At 41.0% G+C, this 25,557-nt stretch overlaps 1 protein-coding gene across 6 annotated transcripts in view; it reads right to left on the bottom strand.

The window, feature by feature from the left end:
• Window positions 1-25,557, bottom strand: part of TJP1 (tight junction protein 1) — a 211,729-nt gene that overhangs the window by 20,961 nt on the left and 165,211 nt on the right. For all 6 annotated transcript variants that reach the window (XM_032469197.1, XM_032469198.1, XM_032469199.1 and 3 more), the window contains 13 exons: window positions 22,343-22,446; window positions 21,585-21,753; window positions 21,145-21,292; window positions 11,847-11,986; window positions 10,900-11,005; window positions 8,068-8,218; window positions 5,999-6,107; window positions 4,812-5,031; window positions 4,369-4,553; window positions 4,170-4,265; window positions 1,683-1,765; window positions 853-1,063; window positions 465-565 (listed from right to left, as the gene is read on the bottom strand). In XM_032469197.1, coding sequence (XP_032325088.1) covers window positions 465-565; window positions 853-1,063; window positions 1,683-1,765; window positions 4,170-4,265; window positions 4,369-4,553; window positions 4,812-5,031; window positions 5,999-6,107; window positions 8,068-8,218; window positions 10,900-11,005; window positions 11,847-11,986; window positions 21,145-21,292; window positions 21,585-21,753; window positions 22,343-22,446 — 1,823 coding nt within the window. The remainder of the gene's footprint in view (window positions 1-464; window positions 566-852; window positions 1,064-1,682; window positions 1,766-4,169; window positions 4,266-4,368; window positions 4,554-4,811; window positions 5,032-5,998; window positions 6,108-8,067; window positions 8,219-10,899; window positions 11,006-11,846; window positions 11,987-21,144; window positions 21,293-21,584; window positions 21,754-22,342; window positions 22,447-25,557) is intronic.

Genomic DNA, 25,557 nt, shown 5'->3' with positions numbered 1-25,557 from the left:
TCAGTATGTTGTAAGAACGTTTACGGGGGCTTAGGTAGGGCTCAGAGAAATGTCTGCTACTCCACCGCAGGCAGGGCCTGCGCTGAGCTGGGGGGACCACGCTGCTCAAGGGGAGACAGTCTGTGGTCCAGTCTCCCCACCCATCACTGCCTTCAGAGAGCCTGTTCCTCCGGGCAAGTCCTGAGTCCCCTGTGCTGAGGACAGCACTCTGGGGACCACACATCGAGCCCACCCAACTCCCCTCGTTTTCTGAGAGAATACCACTCAAATGGGAATTCCGTGGGGAGGGAAATTTCAGAATCGCTTATTATCAAAAACAACATTCAAAACCCTACACACAGATTATAAAAACCTAAAAGCTAACTCCCAAAAGGACTCTCTGTGTGTTCATCCAATTAGAAAACAATGGAGACTCCAAGGCATCTCTGACAAGTTACATAATTTATTGAAAGGAAATGGCTCACCTTCCCCTCTGAAACCCACACCAACTGGTTCTGCTGCTGCTGAATCGCTTCTTTCAATGCTCCGTACCAGCCGTCATTCATGGAGTTTAAGTTAATTGTAGCTGAAAAACAGAGCAGCATTGTGGCGTGGTTAGAACCGTCCATTCAACCTGCCTAGCGGTCAATCACCTTTACTGAGTTATCTGAAAGATGGTCCTGGAGGGTAGACACACCCTTTGGAATGTCCACTTTGGCCCTGGACATTTCTTCTCATCAACAGCAGCTGCTAAAACAATAACCACTCCAGGCAAAGGTCATGTCAGTTTTAATATCTGGACCACACAGCATCTCTGTCTACAGGCTGTTGCACAGATACTTCAAGCTGAAAGAAAGCCTTTGACACACTCACTTGTGAAAAGATGGTGATTGTTTTTACGAAGTTTATGAGACCGCTCATACAACTTCCGGGCACTCTTGCGTGATTCAGGACACAACCTCATCCGCATCGTCTTCACACCCTGCTTGGAGTCAGGGTTGAGGAACACCACAATCGGATACCACTGGGCGTAGTTCAGACGATCAACCGCATTCGGTGTCACATCTAATAAAGCGTGTTTGTCCTGGAGACACAAACAAGAAAACAAACAAGGGGACGAGACACAGCTAACTCAGGAGCACCACCTTCAGAAAGTCACATCCAAGACTGTGTTCCCACAGTGACGGACCTTTAACTATGCTCTGAGATGTCTCAGGGGCACATGTCAGGAAAATGTGTACATAGAAGTTAACTCAATATAATTTCCAGCCCAATTAAAACAAAAGAAAATTCAGCCAGCTCGCTTTTAAGACAGCCTCAATCCTTGCAAGCTGACAGTGAAAGTAAGTGTAACAACTTAACGTTCCTGACGTGACCTTGTGAATAAGAACACGTTCCCCATCGAGTACACATCAAAGTGCAACCTGAGCGGGAGTGAAGCGGTATCAGCAGTCTTACTACAGCTGAACACTGCAGACTGTTTTGTGGTGATGAAGGATCACCCTCTAAGGCTTGCGATACTAGTCCCTTGAAAATGATTATTATAATTATACTCTTTCAGTAAGGGCTTAACTTTCTTATGGTTATACCGGTAATAATTTTAGAAAAACTATCTTCTACTTTCAATTTAACCAAACCCCATCCCACTGAGAAACAAAACACTCACAGCTTACAATGAAACAGGTCAGTTTTCAATCACTTACTTGATCTATTATTTGCTTTATTGTATGAAGGCGAATGATACCAGAGCTGCGCTGGTCAGTTCCAGCATCGCGGGGTTCACTTTCTATTCAGGATGCCGGGACAAAAACAAAACATCAGTTTCCATGGTTAGATCAATGCTGAACCACGAGGCACTAACAATATGCTGGGCCCGTGATGCTGAGCTGTGGGGCCGCCATGGACCCCAGGGCCTGTTTAGCAGCACCTCAGGCCTCCATCCAGCAGAGGTCAGCAGCCTCCCCCACCTCCCTTTTGCTCCCATTTTGATGAAAACATCCCCTACGGGTCAGAATCGCTGGGTGTCACCACTGGGTGAGACCACCTGCGACTAGAGGGAGGGGAGTGAGGCACCTGCCTCAGGTGCAAAATGTAATGGGGTCCCCAAAACCTCAGCAGTCAAGGAATACTTCGATGAAGTATGTTCAAAAAAATCAAAATCAGCAATTCACAAAGAACAACATGTTAAATAGAATCAGAACCAAAATTTTAAACAGAAACAGTAAGTGGAACTTGAGTAAGTTACTGAAGACTCACTCGGTCAAGAGAAACTGTCAACTATGGCATTTTGCTCAACTGAAAATGAGGTTAAAAAGAAGTGGATTTAAAAAATAATACTGATGAACTTGCTACTATTAAAGCCAGGAAAGGAAATTGTAAACTGTGTGTTTGGTCTAGGTAACGTATTTAAACTTTAAAAATGTGACTTTTAATATTTTTCAGAAATTTTCCAACTGTTTTAATGTTTTGGAAAAAAACAGCCGTTAAAAAAACATAAGAACATGTATTCAGGGATATCCATTTTTTCTTTTGCTCCCATACGGCTGGGCTAGGCGTCACTGTAAACCTCTCAGTGGTGCCCCACCCGGACCTAAGGGCCGGCCCCCGACTCACCACAGCAACAACACTCAGCAGACTGGGAGGAGTTCTGGGCTAGAGACCAAGAGGAGGGGACCTGGGAGCAGAGAAGGCTGTGACCCTGTAACTGCAAGACAGCCTGCGACTTCCTGCTGGCTCCCTGTCCCTCCATCCTGGTGTGTAACGTGCCAAAGGTTGCTGAGGCTGATCTCTAACCATGGATCTCAGGGGTCTAACTGCCATGAAGCGTTTCACTAAAGAGGCACAGCAATGTTTGTGTGCTGGTCACAAGGAAATCTAGAAAGGAAGGTTCGAGCTCTGTCTGTTTCAGATCAGACAAAGGCAGAGATTTGCAAGACAAAAGTCATACCGAGTGACTCAGTGAATGATCTGAGAATGAGACAATCATGAGATAAAGCAGGGCAAAATGTCAAATCTGGTGGACACAGCAACACACGAGAGGGATCGACTGGGAGTTTTGGTTGGAGAAAATGGAACTAGATCCTAAACCCGCAACAGAAGTCACACATCGTAGCCAGAAAACTCATGTCCCATGTTCCTTCCTTCCTGTCTCTGGGAATTGTGTATAACAAGATCATCCTAAATATGGAAAAGCTCTATATATTCTCGACTATTTAAATTCTCTGGGAAATAAGGCAATGTACACACAAGCAAACAAAATATGGACAGGCTTCTGCATTCTTTGTTTCAGTAAAACAAATTTGAAACAAACTATACAAACAACTGAAGGCCAACCAACCACAAGCTGAATGTAGAATAAAATGACGACACAATGTCTATTAAGAAGGAAAATGGGGTATGAACTTTTCTAATCAGTGTAATAAAACTTCACAGAAGTATGTTTACAAAGGGTGGAGAAAACACAGCAGGTAAAACGTAGGGTGATGATATTTTCTCACTTTTCAAAATACAGAATGAAATTTTTCTAATTAGAAAAAAAAAGCTTACATTTCTATAGATAACTTAAAGCAAGCCGAAGTGGTCATAACTATGTCTGCATATTTAAACTACCACAGTAGCTAAATTAGTGGGAGAATCTGCAAGCAAAGTCCATAAGGCACTGAAAGCACCACGCCCTCAGGACTCACACTTCACACTAACTCACTGAAGGTGTCTGCGGTGCCTGAGCGTGAGTCATGCTTCTATTTCTCTTTTATACACTGGAGCATTTCTGTTCACTTCATGACTGAAAGCCCTGGACTGGAGCAGGAAGAGCTGGGGTCGAAGCCAAGTACACGGCTCACTGGCTGGGAGTCGCCGGGACTGACCACGACGAGGGTCCCAGTACCAGCAGCCAAGGGCTCAGCAGTGACACTCTAACACCTGCCCCGTGTGATGCCGTCAGGATCAACCAGACTGTGCGCTAAGCGGTTTTCTTATGAAACCCAGAGACTCGTAAGTGGTAATGCTTCTCCTTATTAGAGAAAAGTGGCAGAGCCAGGGTGCAGCCACTCAGGTTTCCCTCCAAATTAAATTTTCACTTGCGAAAAGCTTTACTTCTATTCAGTGAGTGGATCAGACCCATCCTTTAGAGCAGTAACTAGTAAACTATGCCCTCAACTTCATCTCAAGTCAGTACTGAGGATACTTACTCGCGATCTGATAAATCTCTGGCTCTTCTCTTGCCAGCTTTTCTCTGGCCACATCAGCTATTGGTCCAAAGATGGTCACAGGCCTCAGGAACCCAGCTGGGGAGACATTCAAATGAAAACCAGCATAGTTCACACTTTCTCTTTCTTAAGGCATATTGGCATCAAAAGGTGTTAGGTTAGTCTGTAGAAAATAAACCACCTTCTCGAAGAACGACTCTTTCATACGCTGGAAACTTGGTCTGAACTGGCTGGGCTGACAAATCTTCTCTGCTCTTTCGAAGATTTCTCTTGGAGCTACGAAGGCCTCGGAACCTCCAGAAGTCAGCTCGGTCTCCGCCTGCTGTTTTTGGAAGTGTGTACTGTACACTGGCCAACTGTTCAGCTCTGGACAAGAAAAGATAAAAATAAATAAGGGTATTTTAAAAACAAAACAAAAACTTCCAATGGAACGAAATGTCAAAACACTAGACAGAACTTCATTCAGCTGAAATCTTAATGGTTAAGGAGTTTGTACAATGACATCAGTTACAGATACGGCAAACAACAAAAACTGATTTTTGGCATTACCAAAATTTCCCAGTGGTACTGAAATCTTGTCATCGTTTACTTAATTTTTTCTGAGAGGTATCCAAACATTCTTACCTGTTCTTATTAGGGATGATGCCTCGTTCGACCTCCTTATGATTTTTGCCAATTCGAATAGCAAGCCAAGAGCCCAGTTTCCCATTGTACAAGGTATCCACAACACGGAACACCTCTCCTTTGTTAAAACTAAGTCCATAGGGAGATTCCTTTTCATATTCAAAGTGGGTTCGAATATAGAAAGAATCTCCTACATCTGATTCTACGATGCGACGATAAACTACAAAGAATCAAAACAAAACCAGTGTCAGTGACTAGTGGGATAAGAAATTAACCTGAAGAAAATCCATTATGTGAAGATGCTGCTGATAATATTAACAAGAACAAGAACAACGGTACAACCAACGCTGACTGCTCACTGATTACTCAAGTGCTCTCCCATGTGTGTCGAGTCATCTCACAGAATGCGACACTCAGCATGTCCATCCTGCAGAGGAGGGAAGTGATGCGGACACAGATGAAGCCACATGTCCAGAACCACACGTGCTTCCCATTTAAATCCTTAAACTTAATGTGGCTGCAAACTTTACAGAAGGCCCCGTTTTTCCAAACAAGCGGCTCTCAGATGAGGGCGACTCTGCCCCCCACGGGAGGGCTGCACTACCTGGAGGCATCTTTGCTGGCTGCAACGGCGTGTGTTGGGAGGAGGGTGTGTGTGCTACTGACACCTGGTGAGCAGAGGCCAGAGGTGCCTTTAAACATCCTGAAATACATGCGACAGCCTTTACAACACAGAGTTCTTTGGTTCAAAACATCAATAGTGCCAAGTGTGAGAAACCCTGTTCTAAATGAAGTGTATCTGCCTTATTACAGAGAAAATGAGGCACTCTCCTGAGTTAACCTAACAAACACCAGAGTATACTGCTTAGAAAACACCAGCACAGAATTCAGAAGCTGCCCATTTACAGTTTTGTGTGGCCCAGTACAGGATGCTTCCGTGCCTTGTAGAAGGGTTGATGGCATTCCACTTTGACGAGAACGCCAGAAAAGGGGTGGTCCCATTACTGCTCTGTGCTAAGGAGCACAGTGTAAGACAAATGACAAAATAAACAAACTCCCTCTGAGATGAACAAATTCATTTATCACTCAACTTTGAGTGATTTATTGAAAACACTGAAATCAGAATTCCTCTGTAAGTCCTCAAACATCCCCAGGTTTATTTTCTCAGGTTTCTGACAGTATCTCACCATCCTTCTTTTTCTGAGCCAGTATGGTCACTTCTTCTCCTTTTGGGAGGTCAAGGAGGAAAAGGACGGCTTCTTCTCTTATGATATTTGTGAAGTCTACATTGTTTACCTGTTAAAATACATTTCACAGATCACTCTTGGCCATATTTTCAGATTATAAAAAGACTGGTCTATACAGGAAACAAATAGTCACAGAGTTTACCCAATTTGAAAATACCACATCTACAAAGGTAAAAGTTTTTATTTTACTTTGGAGAAAAGAATATACTCTAATTTAAAATAAGCAGAAACCAAGTAAGTAGAGCGAATGAAGGTGTAAATTCATTGAAAGAGTAGTCACAATGCATCCTGACATTAGAGATCGTGCAAGGTAAAACTTTAGACCAAAAAAGACAATTTCTAATTCCAATTATTTATTATAATTGTAAAATCTCCAGATCTAAATTCTTAAATTATAAGTTCTGTGGATGTACAATAGAGCCCTACATTTTCCTAGTCTCTGAAAAAGAAATCAAAAGAAAGTGAGAAATGGAAAATAAAAAGAAATGGCGCGCACACTGTGCCATCCCTCTCAGGGCATCGGTACGAGGCAGGCTCCGCGTCTGCCAAGTCAGTATTTACACGAGATGCTCCTAAGGACCAAAATGTACTCATCACAGTATCATCAGTGACTGAGTGCGGGGTTTCTTCTTTTTATCTCTGGAGAGTTTCCACATTAAAAAAATTTCAACATGGATTGCATTTATGTTACAAAACAAAAATAAACTATTAAGAAATATGGCTCAGATGACATGTGCCCTGATTACATCAAGCAGGATATAAGGTGGGTGAGAGAACAGGTCTGTTTAAGTACATATGCTGTGTCAATCTGAGGACCACCAAGAAGAACCACAGCACAGTGTCAGGTGGGAATCAGTCCGACACGCTGGCCCACTGGGTCCGAGGGGAAGGAGCAGGGTGAAGAGGCCCCAGGCAGCCGCCGCGGGAGCTCATAAAGCTCACAGGGAGAAGGTTCTGATGTGGGCTGCTGCCCTGAGTGCCCAAGCCCAAGACGGGGGCTGTGCAGCAAGAGAGAAGAGGGGCCCGCAGACATCTCCCAGGTTTTAGGAAAAATGATTAAAGAAGACAGGAAAAGAATCAAAAAGATCAGAGGAGGAACAGAATGGCAGCGTGATGGAATCCAAGGAAGAAAGCACTTTGAAAGGGATCCCGTGAGGGCAACACCAGCAAGCACTGGAGGAGGATGTGGGCTGAAGGGGAGGTGCGCTCAGCGACGCGCACACGGTGGTGTGTGGAAGCCGGCTGACTGCACCGCTTCACGACATGAAGACTTAGAAGAAAGCGGGGAGGGGCCCCACCACACCTCCTTCAACACGCGCAACAGCAACAGTAGAGGAACAGGACAGTGGAAGTCAGACGAAGAAGCAGAGGACAGGCAGAGAGAAACCATGACCAGAGTGGCAAAATTCTGGAGGAGGAGAATGAACTTGGAGGCAGGCATGAGGCAGCCGGATGCAGAGGAGACCAGAGCAGGGGCAACGATGATGACGCGGGGGGCAGGGGTGGGAGCTCATACCTGACACACCTCACCTTCTTGATAAGGTGGGACAGAGTGTATGTATCTGGCGGGAAGGGTGGATATTTCAGAAAGAGAAGACATAAATAAAGATGGTACTATGTTACCAGGCAACACCGCTGATGGAAAACAAACAACTGAAAGAAAAAGAGGCCCCTGGTAGACTGCACCTAGCCGGGATTCCCGGACTCCCGCGGCTGGCCCTACCTCTGGTGGGGCCTGCAGCATGCGCACCCCACCTCCTCGGCCTCCAGCCCTGACCGCAGCAGGGTCGGGGGAGAAGGCCCCACGGGGCTCCACGGGCTCCTGGCAAAGGCAGGAGCAGGAAGTGACAAGTTGAGCGCAACTATGCCTGATGGATTTCTTAAATGGAATGTCTAGCGGGCTCCAGACACTGCAGCGCCCATTGTAAATAGTAGGTTTGCTGTGTGTGATGCCTTTTTCTAGAGCTCTAAGTCCTTTTGAACCCACAGAAGTTGACACTCTGACGTACCCTGAGAATTTGATCACCCTCTTCTAAGCCTTCTTTGGCCGCAGGGCTATCTTCAAGAACGCCAGCGACAAATATTCCAACATCGTTTCCACCAGCCAGCCGCAAGCCCACACTGTCTCCTTTTCTGAACTTTACTAATTTCATGCTGGGCCTGTTAACAAATATTTCATTTGAAGCAGTTAAGAGAAGCCTGAAAAGTTACAGCAACTGATACAATGAAAATCACATTTAGAATAAAATAAAGGACCATCATCTTGGAAATTTTCCCCATACCACTAATTTACTGAATAAAATTTAGTGGTAGAATTCCAAATCAGATTTAATTGCACTTTCTTTTAATTTTTGATAAAGTATGTTTTAAAATATCCAAATTTAATATGTAAGTACTGTTTTACATAATAATTTATAAAATTACTTCATAAAAACAATGTTTTCCCAGCTGTCGGTCTTGGATATATGTGGTACATTCCCAATGGCTGAAAAATCTTCCATCTTCCCAGCCCAATGCATACTGTATCATCTCTATGGAGACACAATGTTGTATAAAGGTAGAAATTAAACCATAAATCGACAAATTTTCCTAATACCAGGGCGCCAAAATCAGGCTTTCAGTACTGTGACCTCTGTATCCAACAGAGAGTGGTTTTGAAACTTTGCAGTTGAGGGACTCGTTCAGTAGCTCACACAGATCACCTACTCTGCAGCCCTTTTGAATTCTAAATGAAAAGCATGATCATTCAGCCCTTTAGGATTAGCCCCATGCCTAATCTCTGCCCCCTTCTTGTTGACAGAGAATGGAAACGAATTAATGCAGGCACTTTCCTCTATCATCAGTGCACTGTCAACACCTGGGGCACTCCTGAAATAAATGCTGAAGAATGGCTAGACAGAAACAGATCATCACCCTTTAGGGTAAGTGATTACAAATTATACACATCATTACAAATTACCCTTCTAGGTTTCCAAAACCATCCCACATTCCTAGCCAGGAAGACACATAATTCTTGTACCTATTCTGACATGAAGTGTAGAAAAAGTCTTTTTAATCTTAATTTACTAAGTAACAATGAGCAAATAATCAGAAACTAACAGAAACTTAAAAACACAAACCAAATGAATGAATTGAGAAAAGACGTATCTCGTCCTTTAAAATCAACTAAAGATTACCTTAGTTTTTAGAACTTAAAATGAATTCACATTTGATCTGGTTTCCTCATCTGGAACTAACATTAGCTGGACATAACCTAAGAACTTGCAGGTTAGAGAGGTCACACTGTCCGGGCTGGCGGTGGCCCTGGTCCCCCAGTCTATTTCCCAGCTTTCTTACGGAGGATGAGCCTTGGCTGTGACGGTACCCTGCTCTTCTGCCTGCGTCAAGAGCCGTCTCACAGATGCCTCTCCCAAATCAACCCGTACAGACAGCTCTTTCAGACATTTTCTTAAAGTCCTAAGGCTCCAGGTCCCTGGAAGTCTTTCTCTAACACAGACCAATCCAGTGGGCCTCAAAAAGTAAAAATAGTTGGTTGTAGTCTCTACAATCCATTAGTAAGATGTGGGTTTTTAAAGCCACTGTTTGTGGACAGCTTTAGGCACAATCTCATGATCATGTGCCCGAGATGCCTGCTATCTTAGACTGCCCTGCGTTACATCAGCTACATGCAGTAGCAAAAGTAGACTAACTGCTTCTGCCTCATGTCCACTTACTGAATCCGGATGAATAACCAGGCCTTTCCTGGCTCAGCTACAAATCCTGCCCACATCCCCAGTCCCGTTTGCTATCTGCTCTTCAGGGCTCTCTCAGGGAAATAGGTCTCTGGAATCTAATCATAAAAGTTTCCTGAGACCGTAAAAAATCAGGAAAGCTCTCAGACGATTCTTAAGAAGGAAAAAGAAGTGGACAACCCCTCACAATTGATGAAATTGTGAATTATCACAATTACCTAATTTTAAAAATGTACAATTTAAACTTGTGATACCCACCAGTTTCAGGAGCTATTTCTCTTTACCAAGTTGGGTCTTAATGCTAACAACCTAATTTACTTTAGCAGAGAAAACAGATGAAAGCAGGGGTCTAGACAGAACCCACTTTAGGAAATTTGGGGATTTTCCATTACTCATGTCATGTCCCTTTCACCACAAAGGCAACAAAAAACTAATCTGATGATCATGATGGTTTGAAATCTGGTTACAAAATTTACATCTCAATCCGACTACGTATATAAAACATGTAGCAGTAAAAGATGCGGAACATCAGCCCTTATTTCTGAGTTGCTAGCTAGTCTAGGACAGGTTCTCGACCAGGTGATTTTGCCTGCAGGAAACACTGGCAGTGTCTGGAGATATGTTTACTTATCTCAACTGTGTGTGTGTGGATGTGTATGTGTGCGTGTACCTGGGTGCTACTGGCAGCTAGTGGCCAGGGATGCTGTTAAACATATGCCACAGTGTAATTAGGACAGTCCACCATGATAATCAATTATCTGTCCCCAAATGTCGTGCTGAGATGGACACACTGATTTTTTTTTCTTAATGCTAGGGATTTAGACTGCCTGTGAAAATTCTGATATTTAAATAAAAAATAATTTTTTATCTGTAATTCCTGACCTAAAAACTACAGAAAACAGTGGTAAGAAAGAAGTAAACATCCAGAAGTTTCCTTTATGTTCTCTAATCTCTGATTATATCATGTAAATAATTTTAAAAACCTAAACAAATCATCAAATAGTATACACTATTTTTAAAAGTACATGTAATACGGCTCACAACTGAGCTCTCACTTTGAATAATGCTGAGTAATGGGCAGAGAAGACAGCACAAGTCAGAATCACATACCGAAGGATCCCGTCTTCGTGAGTTGAATTGGGCAGGACACCATCAGACGGACTGACAGGCAAATCCACGTCTGGTTGTCCAACTTGGGCATACACTGGCTTTGGTTCTAAAAGAAAATAAAATTTAAATTGTGTACGAATCACTTTAAAAAATGGAATAACAATGCAAGCTACCACTGAAATAACAGAGTCTGCAAAATACAGCAAAAATCTAGTTCAGAGCTCCTGCTCAGGACCACGTATACTATGTATGGAGGACATATACACATATACATTAGTTTCCAGCTGCAAATTCTGATGTCCTTACAACAAGTCTGCAAGTTACATGGTCCCCTGCACTTTTCACAGCTCCAGCTGTTAGGGTTTGAACAATCCATTTTCTAGGGAAGAATAACAGAAGAGGAAGAATACAGGAACAGAGAATCTTCTTAAGACTGTCCAAGTAGCCTTCTCTTTTCACTGTGGTAAAGTTTATTTCTAAACATCCACGGCCGGCCACCAGTCAGAGCAGAAAGAGGTTCCAAGGGGAGGACCTGAGAGACGTTAGAACCCAAATCTCCAGGCCCATCCAGCACCTGGATCTCAGAACCCTGAAGAGCCTCACGGGAGGTCTCACATACAGCTCTACAGTTATCCTTCATAAGGCATTTCTGAAGACACTTTCAACAGGTAAAGTTTCTTGAGTCAATCTCACATGTCCCTTTAATGAGCACTGCTAGAAAACACCCCACTCACTGTAAACTGCTGTTAACCACAAATAACTGCTATCCAGAACATTTTTAAAATTCACAAAAATCTACCGACCTATGCCCACCTCCACCCATAAAAAAGGCACTGGAAGTCACAGACAACGAAGTTCACGTGTGGGCAGTCAGCACAGCAGCGGCATCTCTATGCCGTCTGTAAATCCCGACGGGCAGTCTGCACCTAGGTCCCTCCTGGGCTTACCTGGGAGAGCGGGGGCTTGCTTCTCACTCCTCTCAACTAGAACTTCATCCGCCGCCGCAGCTGTATGATCATCCACGTGCTTCACAGGAGTCGAGACAGCCCCAGGTTTAGAAATTCTCTCTTCCTCTCTGCTCCGGAGACTATATGCCAGTATAATAAAATATTCTGAGTGAAAAATCATTCGTAAACCGCACAAGAACAGCCCAGACAACCTCAAAAAAGAATGACAGGAAATGTGCTGTAACAGGTATTAAAATACTGTAAAAACCTAATAATTAAAACTAGAGCAGAAACAGACAGGCAGATCGATTTAACAAAACAGAAAATGGAGAAATTTATCTGTAGCACTACAGCTTACTATGGAAGCAGCAGTCCAAAACTGCTAGAAAAGAACACACTGTTTAATAAACAGTGTTAGGACAACTGTCCACAAATTAAGAAAAATTAGACCTCTATGCATATCAATGACATAAATATAAATCAATTTCAGATGGGATAAAGTCCTAAATATAAAATTTTATCACTGAAAATAGAGGACTTTCAAAGTAAGATTCATGACATGAAAGCCATAATATATCCAAAGTGAATACATAAAAAGTTAAAAAGCATGCAATTAGGAAAAAATGTCTTAGGTTTAACCAAACGAAAAAAAATTTTTTAGTTCAAACAACTAAATATTAGCAATCTGACCTAGTATATGTAGTAAGAGTTCACTATGAAGACTATATTCTGATCTAACAATACACATTAAGAATCTGACATTTAGAATACATAAGCAACTACATAAACATCAGTTTAAAAGAGACAATTCAAGGGAAAAAAAGAATAAATACTAGGAAGAGGCAATTCACCAAAAAGGATACACAAAAAGACAATAATCTTGAAAACATATTCAACCTTTTGAATAACTAGGGAAACACAAATACAGACAACTAGAAATCATCTTATTACTCGTGAGAATTTTGAAATGATAACATTAACTGTAAGGAAGGACATGGAGAAATAGACATTCTGGATGGTAAAAATAATTGTAAAAATGAAAAATGACTGTACAACTACTTGAGGGAAAAATGAGAATTATTTATCAATACACAAAAAAATGCAAGTATGCAACAGCCTGCAATCCCATTCTTGAGTTTATTCTAGAGAAACAGATATGCGTCCAAGAAGACATTTATAAGAATAGTTACTCTGAGCTCAGTTCTAATACCAATAAACAAAACAATTAAAACTAAATGTCCATCAAGTTCCCCAGAAAAATACAAATTATAAAAGTTGAACCAAGACAATATATATAGTTTTTTAAAAAGGCCAATAAATGTGCCTCACATAAAAAGATAAGTTAAGATCTGCCATCTAAAAAGCTATCAGGTTTACATGGTTTTAGTGACAGAGTTCTTTCAACTCTGAAAACCAAATAATTTGTTTATTCAATTATCCTAGACCACAGAAAAATACAGAAAGCTCTCTAATTCAATTATTAAAACATTTTTATTATAGAAAATTCCAAATATACATAGTAATACAGAAAACAGTATCAAAAATCTTGTGTACCTATCCTTAAAAACTTCCAACATTCTGCTGATCAGAAATTCAATCTGAGTGGCTGGATAAGAAGTAGTGGTATATTTATACAATGGAATACTACTTTGCCATAAAAAAGAATAAAATAATGCCATTTGCAGCAACATGGATGGACCTAGAGATCGTCATTCTAAGTGAAGTAAGCCAGAAAGAGAAAGAAAAATACCGTATGATATCACTCATATGTGGTGTCTAAAAACCAAAAAGGGGGAGGGAACACTATGAACTCATCTACAAAATAGAAACAGACTTGCAGACTTAGTAAACAACCTTATGGTTACAGGGGAAAGGGAGTGGTGGGAAGGGGTAAATTTAGGAGTTTGAGATTTGCAAATGTTAGCCACAATATATAAAAATAGATTTTAAAAAGTTTCTTTTGCATAGACGGGGAACTGTGTTCGATATCTTGTGATAGCCTTTAACGAAAAAAAAATATGAAAGCAAGTGTATGTATGTGTGTGTGTGACTGGGATATTGTGCTGTACACCGGAGATAGATACATTGTAATTGACTATACTTCAATAAAAAAAAAAAAAAAGAAATTCAATGTGAGGATAACAGAATCTTAGCACTCAAACCTTGACAATTAACAGTACGAAAGAGAAAACAAAAGCTATTTCAAAATATGAATGGGGAAAAATTCTAAATAAAATATTAGCTAAGCTGTTAGCACTGCATTAAAGGGTCATTATACAATGGCTACAGCAGCGCTATTTCAAGAGTGCAAGAGCAGTTCAACACTAGAAATCTATCACATAATTATATCCAAATGTTACAGAAAAAAATGTTAATATTGGTCAAACAGGCATGTGAAAACATTCAAGAGCCATTCCTAATAAAATCCATAAATAAAGCAAAGACACAGGAAATACAGTTAGTAATGAGGCTATTTTCGAAACCAAAAGCTAATACCATATTAAATAGCAAAATGCTGAATGTGTTTACTCTAAAATCAGTAACAACACAATGATACCTGCCAACAGTACTGTTATTAACCACTATTTTGAAGACTCAGATGATACAATCATGAGGTAATGCACCTAAAATATTGGGGGAAACTTTAGTGAGTATAAAAGAATCCCAAAAAATTATCTGAATTAAGAGAATTTTAATTACCTTAAAATTCAACAGATTTTTTTTTCAATATCCTCAACTATCAGGTAGAAATGAAAAGGAAAAAATATGCCAATAACAACATCATTAAAAACTGTAAATCTATACAATCTTAGACTGGGGGAGATCCGCCTAAATAAGATAAAAATTCAGAAGCCATGGAAGAAAGATGAACATAATTCACTAGACTAAAAATGTTTAATTGCACAGGAAAAGGTATTATGAAGACTTATTTGCAACACGCCCATCAAAAGAGCTATTACCAACTGATGAAAAATTGAAAAAAAAAAAAAAAAAAAAAGCCAGCCCAATAGGAAAACGAGTAACAGAAATGAATCAGGAAATTTACTGAGGAAGAAATCCAATGGTCAGTGATATCATAGAAAGATATTAGTTCCACTACTAGTCAGGAAACTTGTCAATTTAAAGTAAAGCGTTACTGTTTTGTAACCATCAGATTGGTAAACATGGAATTCTGAGAAACAAATGTAAACACTACTTCTGGAAAGTAACCTGACACCATCCATGAAAAATTTTAAGTAATACTAACACACTCTGCAATTACTTTAGAAATAAAAAGAGTCTATCTATGAAATCATGGACAAAAATGGGTACAGAAAACTGTTTTGCACAGGCAAAGACTTAGGAACAGACTTCCCATAATAGGGAAAACTTCTCATCAAAAGAATAAGCTGGAAAAATGCTCACCTTGTGTTGAAATAAGTTGCTAGCTAGGGAATAATGTGCAGAGCCCAGCCTTTTAAAATTATTTAAAAACACACACATACCCAAACTCTATACATGATACCAAATGTTCATACGAGTGTGACAAAGGCTTAAATCAAGGGAGTGAGAACTGGGAGGAGGTGGAGACGGCAGATTTCGCCTATTTTACTAGTTCTAATGAGCAGACATGGCTTCTATGATGAAGATACCAACTGAAATATTAAAGTAAGGTACAGTGAAATAGAATTCTATCTATAGACAGGAAATTAGCTGTAAAACAGAAGGTAAGGGACACAGTGCAGAATGGACATTGTGTGACACCACCGAGGTATCACAGTGACACACTCACACGCTCACACACTCACACCACATGCAGGCAACAGTGCTTCACCCTCCAGGAGACCGAGCAGCGGCTGAGAGAAATTTCAGATTTATCTTGACTATTTCAGTTTTCATAACAAAATATTGACATAATAACTTATAAAGATTTAAATATTTTTAGATATTTTAAAGGTTGAAATATTTTAAAATAATGTTCATTACGTTAAAATGAATTAAACCTAACTTTAAAGAAAAGAATTTCGTTCTATTACTGCATATGGTTAGCAGTCTCTCATCAGGAAAAAGTTTCTTCCCATTTATCCTCTTGAAAAAATAAAACAGAAACACTTTTCAGAGTTTCCATTTTCCTATTCATGTAACTATTCTGTGGGGTGTATTCCAGTTTTAAATTATATATATATATATATATATATATATATATTACATGAGCAGCATGTAAGTGAAACAGTCTTTTGGAAAAAAAAATATAAAAGCCAAATCAGAATGAACTGCTTTTTTCAGAAAGAACTACTTTTAAATCATAAAATGTCAAAATTTTTAGCCACTGCTTATGAAATAAAATCTCACATACAGTAAGTCTAAGTACAAATAAATACAATGAAATTTTATCCCCAAAGGCATCTCAGAATATAAAGAGCAATACAAAATAATAAATTCTCCCTGCATTCTTTGCATTAAAAAATACAAATAATATTAAAAAATGAACATTTTGAAGAGAATGAGATGAAAAACCTACATAATTTTAATAGTTCTACAGATCTCTACTGCTCTGCAACAGACTAAACCAGTTGCTTAAAACACATCCCAAAGCAAACACTTCCAATTGTTTTCCTTCTTTCTTGCAACTTAAATAACACTTTCCAAATTCAAAACGTGACTGACGTTGATGGTGACTACCATCTCGGTAACTCAGCATCAGCTGTAATATTTCAGCCTGAGTGTCCCTCCCCCCGCCCAGTGATAACAAGACTGGCTGTGCAGTAGGGCTCCTGCTCCGTACACCACATACAACTTCTGCCAGTACGTTCATCTTGGGGTAATTATCATACCTTTCCTTTAATATAACTATTATGACAACAATTCAGATGGGTGGAACTCACATCAGTCTATTACACTTTCCATACAATTAGTGTTTGGAAAAATCATTGTTCCTTTCACTGCACTTCCGTCATCTACCAAGAGATGGAGGCATTTTTCAACACATGTGGGTCTACAGTAGTGCTGGTAACAGAATTATGAAGCAACTTACTTATGCACTTTCAAATTTTCTAGAATCCATATTAAACGAATGAGATGAAATCAATTAACACATTTCATTGAACCTAATATTCCCAAACTATTATCTCATCATATAATCAATATAAATTATTAATGAGGTAATGTACACATTCTTTTTTGCACACTCAGTCATAAAAATCCAATGTGTACATCACACAATACACCCCAGCGCAGACTGGCCACACTTCAGAGGCTCAGCAGTCAATGTGGCTGGTGCCAATGGTGTTTGGCAGAGCAGATCTAGAGATCTAAAGTTACAACTTTTCCAAACATTTAAAATGTTCTAATATGACCACTAAGTCTACTGCAAGACAAATAGTAGAATTTAAACACACAGAATTAGCCTACAATCAGTGGCAATTATTGAAAGAAACTGGTGAGACTGTAAAAATGAAAATACATTTTTGCCAAACCTTCCTTACGTAAGTCTATCCTAATGGTTCCCATTTACATTTTGTATAAGGTTAAACTTTATTTAAAAAAAAACCCCACTGTATTCACCTGGATATAAGCTCTATGGTAGCAGAGGTCTTGCCTAGATCGCTGAGGGCATGATTAATAACCACACACTGACGACACGCTGACATCAAACAACACTTGATAAAGGGAGAACAAGCAGGATAGTGCCAAAATTACAGGGACTTTCACCCCTCACTGAAGAATCTTCACTCAGTCACCTGTGTTAGCCCTGCGGCAAGGCAAGGGGGCCACGGGAAAGAAGTCCCCAGTGGGTAATTACTGTCGCTGAGATATTTAATAAACTGTATCTTTCTACCTGACGATCTTTGTAGGTGAAGTGGGGAGGACTTCACAGCGTGTCTGAAAAAGAGAAGGGAGTAGTACCTGCACCAAATTAACCAGCAACATCACATACAAATCTTGTTCTGAATAAAGCAGATCTTGAATTTAAAAGCAAGACTTCTCTCCAGTGTTTAAGAAGGAACATGACACAGAATGAGCTCCGCAAGTCAATTCTCTCTTGTCACATAGGGACTGCAGTGAAGGCAGTAAGGGTGTCTTCTCGTCTGCAGCCCCGACCACCACCCAGAGGACCAGCTGGTCCCCAGTGCCACCAGCCGTGTACTCTGCAGCCCTGGCTCCTTCCTAGACGGCAAGTCTTGGCCCAGAGTGCCAGTGAAAGGATACTGAATAAAATATACAGAGCAAACCTGGCAACACGCATCAAGGTATAAGAAAATCACTGTGATCATCCTCTCCAGACATACATTATTTTTTAACTTAAAAACAAAATATTTTAATATCCTAGACCAGGGAACGACTGGCAAACTTTTTCTGTGACTGGTTCTACAAGCCCTGCGGTCTCTGTCCCACCTTCTTAATGGTGACACTGCAGGACGGGTGCCAGTACAACTTCACTGGCAAGGCTGGGGGCACACGGACGTGGCCCTCAGGCCACGGCTGGCCGGCCCTGCTCTAGACAACAGTGAGGGTGCACTGCTCATCTAGTGACAATGAAGAAACAAGTGCACGTGTTCTTCTCAGACCTCGGACCCTACCACACTTGCTCTCTAAAAAAGGAACATCACAGAGGACGTAAGTGGGTCACTGCAACAATGGAACACAATGGAACGCTTTGTAGATTTTTGTTCCCTTAAGTAACCTACTCTCCTCCTTCCTCTACACCAGTAAGGGCAAATACGTGAGTCAAAAGGCCAAGAGTTTTAATCCTGGACCCAGTCTCTTGTCCACTATACAACCCTGGGCTTTATCACAACCTCTCAGCTTACATTTACCTGCCTACAGACGAAGAAATCTTCTAAGAAATGGTTTAACGCAAGCAGATGTGAATGCACGCCTGTGAACCCTAACTGGTAACGCTCTTATGACCACTACTGATACCGTAATAATGACAGAAGCTAGTGTTTGTGCCAGGATTATAATAACTGCTTCAACTTTCACAGCATGTCTGTAATGTATGTAGCCTACTTGCTAGAAAATGAGAAAACTAAAGCACAGAGAGGTTCCAAGGTCACGCAAGTAACTGCTGGAAGGCTGGGACTCACACCCAGGAAAACTGGCCTCAAAGCCCAAAGAAGTCTCTATATTCCATTGCCTCTGACAAAATGAAGGTTACTATTCTCAGCAGATAACTGCCTATCTTAAAAACATGCAAAAATATTAAGAAATCTAGGAAGAGAACAAGGTGGGGCTAGTGTTTCAAACACTAAACTGAAACTTTTCTCACATGATCAAGTCTTTTTTGTATCATTTTTTAAACAACAGAATTTAAATATTTGTAAAACATTTGTAAAACAAAGACATGTGCAGACAAAATTATATAACACAAAGAAAATTCCCCATGCTGTTTTTTTATACTAGGATTTTACTCCTGTAATGTATTTAAATTGTTTCTCAAAATGCAAGGCACCCTCTAAATTAGAACTCCACTTACTTGGATTTTGATATTAACTTTAGGGGAGAAATGAAACCTTCCAGCACTGGTACAATTTTGGATCTTGCCTATAGGCGAGGCTGCTAAATTTTCAGGAATTATATTCTCAGCACAAGTATTTGGGAAGAGTCTGAAGACTGATCTTCTGGAGTTGAAGTACTACCTTCTCCTTAGTATGTGCTACATACATGTTCTAACCAGACACTCCCAAGTCTGGTAACATACAGAAGAGAATGCTACCAGAAATTTTAAAAAGTACTCCCTGCCTCCATCTCAGATGAACTGAGAACAAGGCCCAGGACTCTATTTTTTAAAGACTAGAAGACCTCACATAACTGGCATTACCCATAAGGAATACTTGAAGTTCCCAAGAGAAGTGAAACATCCCAACATAATATGAAGACAGTTAAATTTTTTAAAATAAAACCTCTCCAACTTTAAGTTAAAGTCGCAGATGTCAAGCGTTTAGGAAATCTAAATGGAAAAAAAGTAGGTACCAAAAACAACTTTCTAACATTTAGAATTTGCTTGCAATAAAAACAAATGGCCAAAATTCTGATGAGTATTTCTTTCTTTCCCTTTTTTTTTTTTAAGGAAAATCATGTTCAAATTGCTCGATGCCAGCATGGTTTCTAGATGAGAGAAATGTGTTAAAATTATAGCTGCTCCCCATGAATCATCAAGGGTGTGAGTTAAATCACTGTGTGTGTGTTATGGCCGCAACTCTTTCCAGACAAGGTCTGTGCTGTGTCAGGGAGATTTTTAGAATATGTTAACATGTAGCAGTTAAAAATAATAACCAGTTATAAGTCAGTTTTGTATGTGACATACTATAATATTTCTTAAAAAAATCATTCTAACCTTAATTACAAAGATCAGGGTTACTGTAATTTATAATCTACAATTTGAAATTCAGAGAGAATCAGCTTCCCAAATATTTAAGCTCAACAGTGTACAACCACCGTATCAGTATGACTCCTGACAATCTTTGGAAAGGCTGTCTCCTGGCAAGTCCTTGTCCCCTTCCTGTCACTTCTCCCCTGCCTCCTCCTCTCCCTCAAGGCACATTCCCTGTGGTCTACTTCCTGGCATACTATCCACAGCTTCCCTGGGCAAGTGACTTCTATGACTTGAGGTAACATTTATGCAGGTAAGTCCCAAGTCACCACCTTGAATCTGAAACTGTTTAGCCCTGGACTTGAATTTCCAGGTGCCAACCTGTGGTGGCCTCCAGAGCCCTGGGAATGTCCAGACATTCTGTGTACATGTGCATTTTTCTGGAGAGAAGAGTCATAATTTCCTTCAGATTCTCCAATGGGTATGTGAGCCCAGAGACTATCAACTCAGTGAAGTCACATGCCAGGAGCATCCCAGACCCCCGGACACAAATATCAGACAGTGAATTTTAAAGGGGAGAACTGAGTCCAGGTGAACCCCTCACTGGAGCACTTCTACTGAGCACAGCTCACTGCCCAAGCAGGAGGCCCCTCAGCATGCTAGCGCCTCCCCGGGTGGCAGGCCAGCTGCTTCTCTAAACAAAGTTTTCTTGGCAAAATGGCCACGCCCATTTGTTGACATCCTGTCTAGTTACTTTTGTGCTAAAAAGACACGGATGAGTGACAAGGCTTGGCTCACGTGCCTAAAATATTTACTATTTGGCTTTTTATGAAAAAGTTTGACCTCTGTTATTCTAGATAAGAAATACCTAAATTGATAAAGAAAAACAAACCTAACTTAAATAATCAAAAGAAAACCTATCTTCTAACCTTATTTCTCAGCCATACCAGAAACATGTATCAAGCACACACAACTATTTCATTTTAAATAACAGAGTGTGATTACCTGCCATTGCTGGGCTGCTGTGGAGAGTGTCTAGAATGATCGGAAGGCTCTGACCGCTGGTCAGGAGACCGTGACCGGCTATGACGGGGAGGCCTGTCGTGTGATCGACCGGAATGATCTGATGCCAGTGACTGAATTTCTGAAATGTCTGTTAAACAAAAGATGCCATTTATCTTCCCACAGAACGATGACAGTAAAATATAAGGTACTCCAACAGAAATAAGCTAGTAAATACAACTTCATATTAAATGGTTGATTTAAGCATTAACGTCACCAGCCACCAATAATATTGGTGAGCTGGCAACAGAAAAAAGTTTTAATTCTTAGATTTTGAAGATGTCTAGCTTATAGAAAATTATCCTTTCATTCTAACATGGCAAATCCTCCCACTTTAAGAAACAGGTCACTTAAAGGGACTCTCCAAACAGAACCATACTCACCGTCTCTCTCAGAGGCATTAGCAGAGTGGATACTGTCAGAAAGATCAGGGACGTTCAACAGCGTAGCCCGTTCATCTCTCTGAACTACCATTTTTAACTTGCCTTTAGACCTCTCGATCAATGTCTTTGCATCTGTCAGTGACATATTTTCTGTCACGGTACCATTTATCTGCAACAGAAGAGAAACTATAGGTTGAAGGTAAATGACGGAAGTACAAATGTTAACTTAGTCAGATATGAACAGGATTATCTAAACTACTGCTGGGCTTGCTCTAAGAATCGAAATATTCCCTTTACACTTTCCTGAATTATCAAAGTGCTCCTCCTTACTGAAATAATAAAACCTTTACTATAGTGTTGCTGCACTGCCAGAAAGCCCAGATTAGCACCCTCTAACCCCTCCCCATTACTTTCTATTACTTAGGAACAAACTAACAAAACAGACATTTCAATAATATCTGGAGGAGTGATCGAAACCACTTACTGTGGAACGACAGACAAATCTACCCACAAGGTAACTCCTATTAGTGAATAATACACATTTGGAGCGATTAATTCTCTCCGGATGACTCTACGGCCTAGAGAAAAGCATTAGTGTTGGCTTGGAGTAATAGCCAGTGGCAAGCTATCCAGTCCCCCAAATACTGATTTTTTCATTCTTTTTGGCAAAATCGCTTCAAGCATGAACAGAAGCTACGTGGTCACACTGGACCTTGTTCTCTATTGCAGTTCATTAAAATGTAAGAATGTGACTATACCTTCAACACAACATCGCCTTCTTGAATATTGCCATCTCTTGCTGCCAAACTATCTTGTGAAATTTCCTTTACAAATATATGGCTGGCCAATCGAAGACCATATTCTGAAATAATATATTTAAATGTCTTTAGTGTAAGATCCCAAGACACTTAAATAGAGTTCAAAAGTATGAAACTAATAATCACTGCATAAAGAAGAGTTTTAAGAACAATCGATAACAGAAAATCATTCTTGGCTTCCCTGCAAAGACGACATTCCCTCTAGTCACCAGAAAGTTCTCCGTGTCAACGTAAAAGCAACGGGAAAGCCTGTGCTTCAAACAGAAGACTGACACACCGTGCTCTGATTTTTCTGAAAGAGAGAGAACTCTGAAGAGAAGACTGTACTGATAACCTAGCTTCTCAGAGGGTTTAATGAATACAATTCTAAAAAGGACCCTGCTCGAGGTCTGGAAAAACTCTGGAGAGGTTGAGGATTTGATCGATGACTTGTGTTACCAAGCGTACACTGATTTGTTTTCCCCAGTTCCTGGAGCAGAAGCATTTCGGATCCTGTAAATATCTGACACCGAGAGACATGCTCAAGCACCAGCACACACTACTCTGCAGAAATGCAAACAAAGGCTCACAACTAGCCAAGCAGATGTAGGCAGGAGTTAAAAATGCCAGTCCTTTCAACAACCATCAAGGTATTTGAAAGTGTGGCAACATTAATTGTACCTGTGGATGGGGGAGTGGTCAGAGTTAAAGAGTTTACCCAGAGAGTCCAAAAAACTGTCCAGCAGCCTACAAAGCTGTAGATTTTTTTTTTAATTAGAATGACAACTATAGCTATCAGTATAATGTCAAAAGGGATTAGACTGCTCCTGGTTCTGTTACGAGAAAGAAAACTCTGGCTCTTATTGGGAAAAACAAAAACAAAAACAAAAAACAGGATGGGAAACAAAAACTTTTTAATATGGGGTAAGTTAGCAGACCTGCTACTCAAGCTTTTAAAAGTTACATCAGAGTTACAGTTTAACTTAAGGCAAATATACAGAGTGCTCACAAGCAGGGACAGAATAAGATAAAAAAAGAAAATGACTTTTTAGGGGATATATGAAGTCAACTATGTGTGCTTTAGAAGTGGTCAATATAGCCATGGGAATAAAAGTACTGACTGAAAGATTGTCCATATTCAAGATTTAAAAATTATAAAAGACCAACACAAAGATGACTCCAAAATGTTCCTTATATATTATGCATTAGTCATTTATTCTAAGTGTTTCCTTGGTAAAGATTAAGTAGGAGACATACACGATAGATAAAAAGCAGCAAAAGTGACAGACCAGCCCTGCACTCTGGCAACTCACAGAGTCAGCAGGAAAAGAGACGTGAGTTACCAGGACAATGACAAATGCGGCAAAGAGCTCAGGTGGGGCAGAGTGGGCCTCTGTGTTGGGGAGGGAAGGGGTGTCAGAGAAGTCCTCCCTGAGGAGCAAATGCTAAAGCCGAAACTTCACCTGAGAAATACCAGAGTGGGAACACTAGAACTAAGCTTGAAAAATGAGGCTGTGAGTTGTTGCTGGGGTCAGGAGTGGCGGGCAACAGCGGGTGGAGACAGAATGGTTAACAACAGACACACCGAAACATAGGAAGGAGAGACGAGGCAGGTTGCTGAGGTCTTAGAGTCGAGTGTGGGATGAGAGGAAGACAGAGATGCGCCCCAGGGATTCTCTAACCCCATGAGGCAGTCTGCAGAGTCAGCTGGGAGGGATCCAGAGACAAGTTTCTGAAGCTGAGTGAGTCCACTTCAGAGATGACGATGTGAGGCTCACCTCACCAAAACACAGAAGCAACTCTGGGAGGTGTCGGAGTGTTAACTCAATTGTGGTGATTGTTTCACAGTGCATGCGCACATCAAACCTTCACACCACACACCTTAAACACAAACAACTTTACATATTTATATACAATGTCAATGACACCTCAATAAAGATGGAAGAAAAAAACATGATGGTGGCCCAGACGAGGGGTGGAGGCAGGGGAGAAAAAGTAAGGAGTGGTGTTTAGGGGGTTACTTAGCATGTACTAACTGGGCCCGGGAAAGGACGGGGAGAAACAGGCCAGCGATAACCACACCACGTTGCCCGTGACTGGCTTGAGAAACTGGGTAGACAGAACTACATTCAATGGGGTTAAGTCATAAGAAACATGAGAAAATTCTAAGAGGGAAATGTGAGCTTCATCTGAGGGACCTACATGAACACCTAAGTGAACGTGACTCCCCAGCAGCAGGACACATGAGTGGCCACACCGCAGCTGGAGAAGGGAGTCCTGCCGTCGCGGCCACAGATGAGATTTCCTAAAGGGTCACATGAGGTGGGAAAGAGCTTCTACTGCAGAAATCTACACAACATTAAAACATTGGACAAGGAGCACGAGCTTGCCAAGGGTACAGAGAAGGGGAAGGAACCCCCCGCCAAAAATAAAAGGAGCATCACAGAAGCGGAGAGAACATTACTTCAAAGGACAAGCAGTGGTTAACTGTGAGACGGTACTGAAGAGGCAAGTAAGATAAAGACTGAAAATTTCTACTGGATTCAGCATGAGCACTTTGGAGAGCAGGGTGGAAGAGACCAGAGAGGGCTGCACAGTGTGTGGTGGATGAAGGAGACAAGTTCTAAGTGCAGCCGTTCTGCCCAGGAAGTAGGCTCCAGACCAGGGGTGGGGGCGCTTCCTGCGAGATGCATCGGGGTTTGGTACAGAGCGAGCCTCCGTAACACTCTAACACCTCTTCATCAAAACCAGCAGTCACAAATGCTTTCCTGCACTTCAGGGACAGCCCACGGTGGCAGGAAGCCACAGGCAAACTCTGGTTGACCAAGTGTGATTACGTAAGGGAGGCAGCTGCGCTCAGATGTCAGAGCAATGCCCCGTAAGGGGCTCCTCTCCCTCAATCTCTCCGTCGGAAATAAGGAGCCTGCCCTCCCTCCCCATCCGATGGTTTCTCCCACACTTATGCTACTATTGTTGATCCTAACAGCTCAGTGAAACACTGAATTTCAACTTGGTGATGGTGAGACATTTCTGGTATTAGCCTATTCTAATCACAGTAAGAATCCAAAATCCAACTCTAGACAATTAATCTAAAGTATTCTCTGCTACAACAAAGTGACTAAAGAAGAGAAAACAGATGACCCCTGAAGCCTGACGTAACAGGTTCTCACTACCAG

The sequence above is a fragment of the Camelus ferus genome, chromosome 27 (assembly GCF_009834535.1).
Source record: "Camelus ferus isolate YT-003-E chromosome 27, BCGSAC_Cfer_1.0, whole genome shotgun sequence".
In the NCBI taxonomy this organism is placed as follows: Eukaryota; Metazoa; Chordata; class Mammalia; order Artiodactyla; family Camelidae; genus Camelus; species Camelus ferus.
The sequence above is the reverse complement of the archived record's forward strand: the minus strand, read 5'-3'. Positions and strand labels throughout refer to the sequence as shown.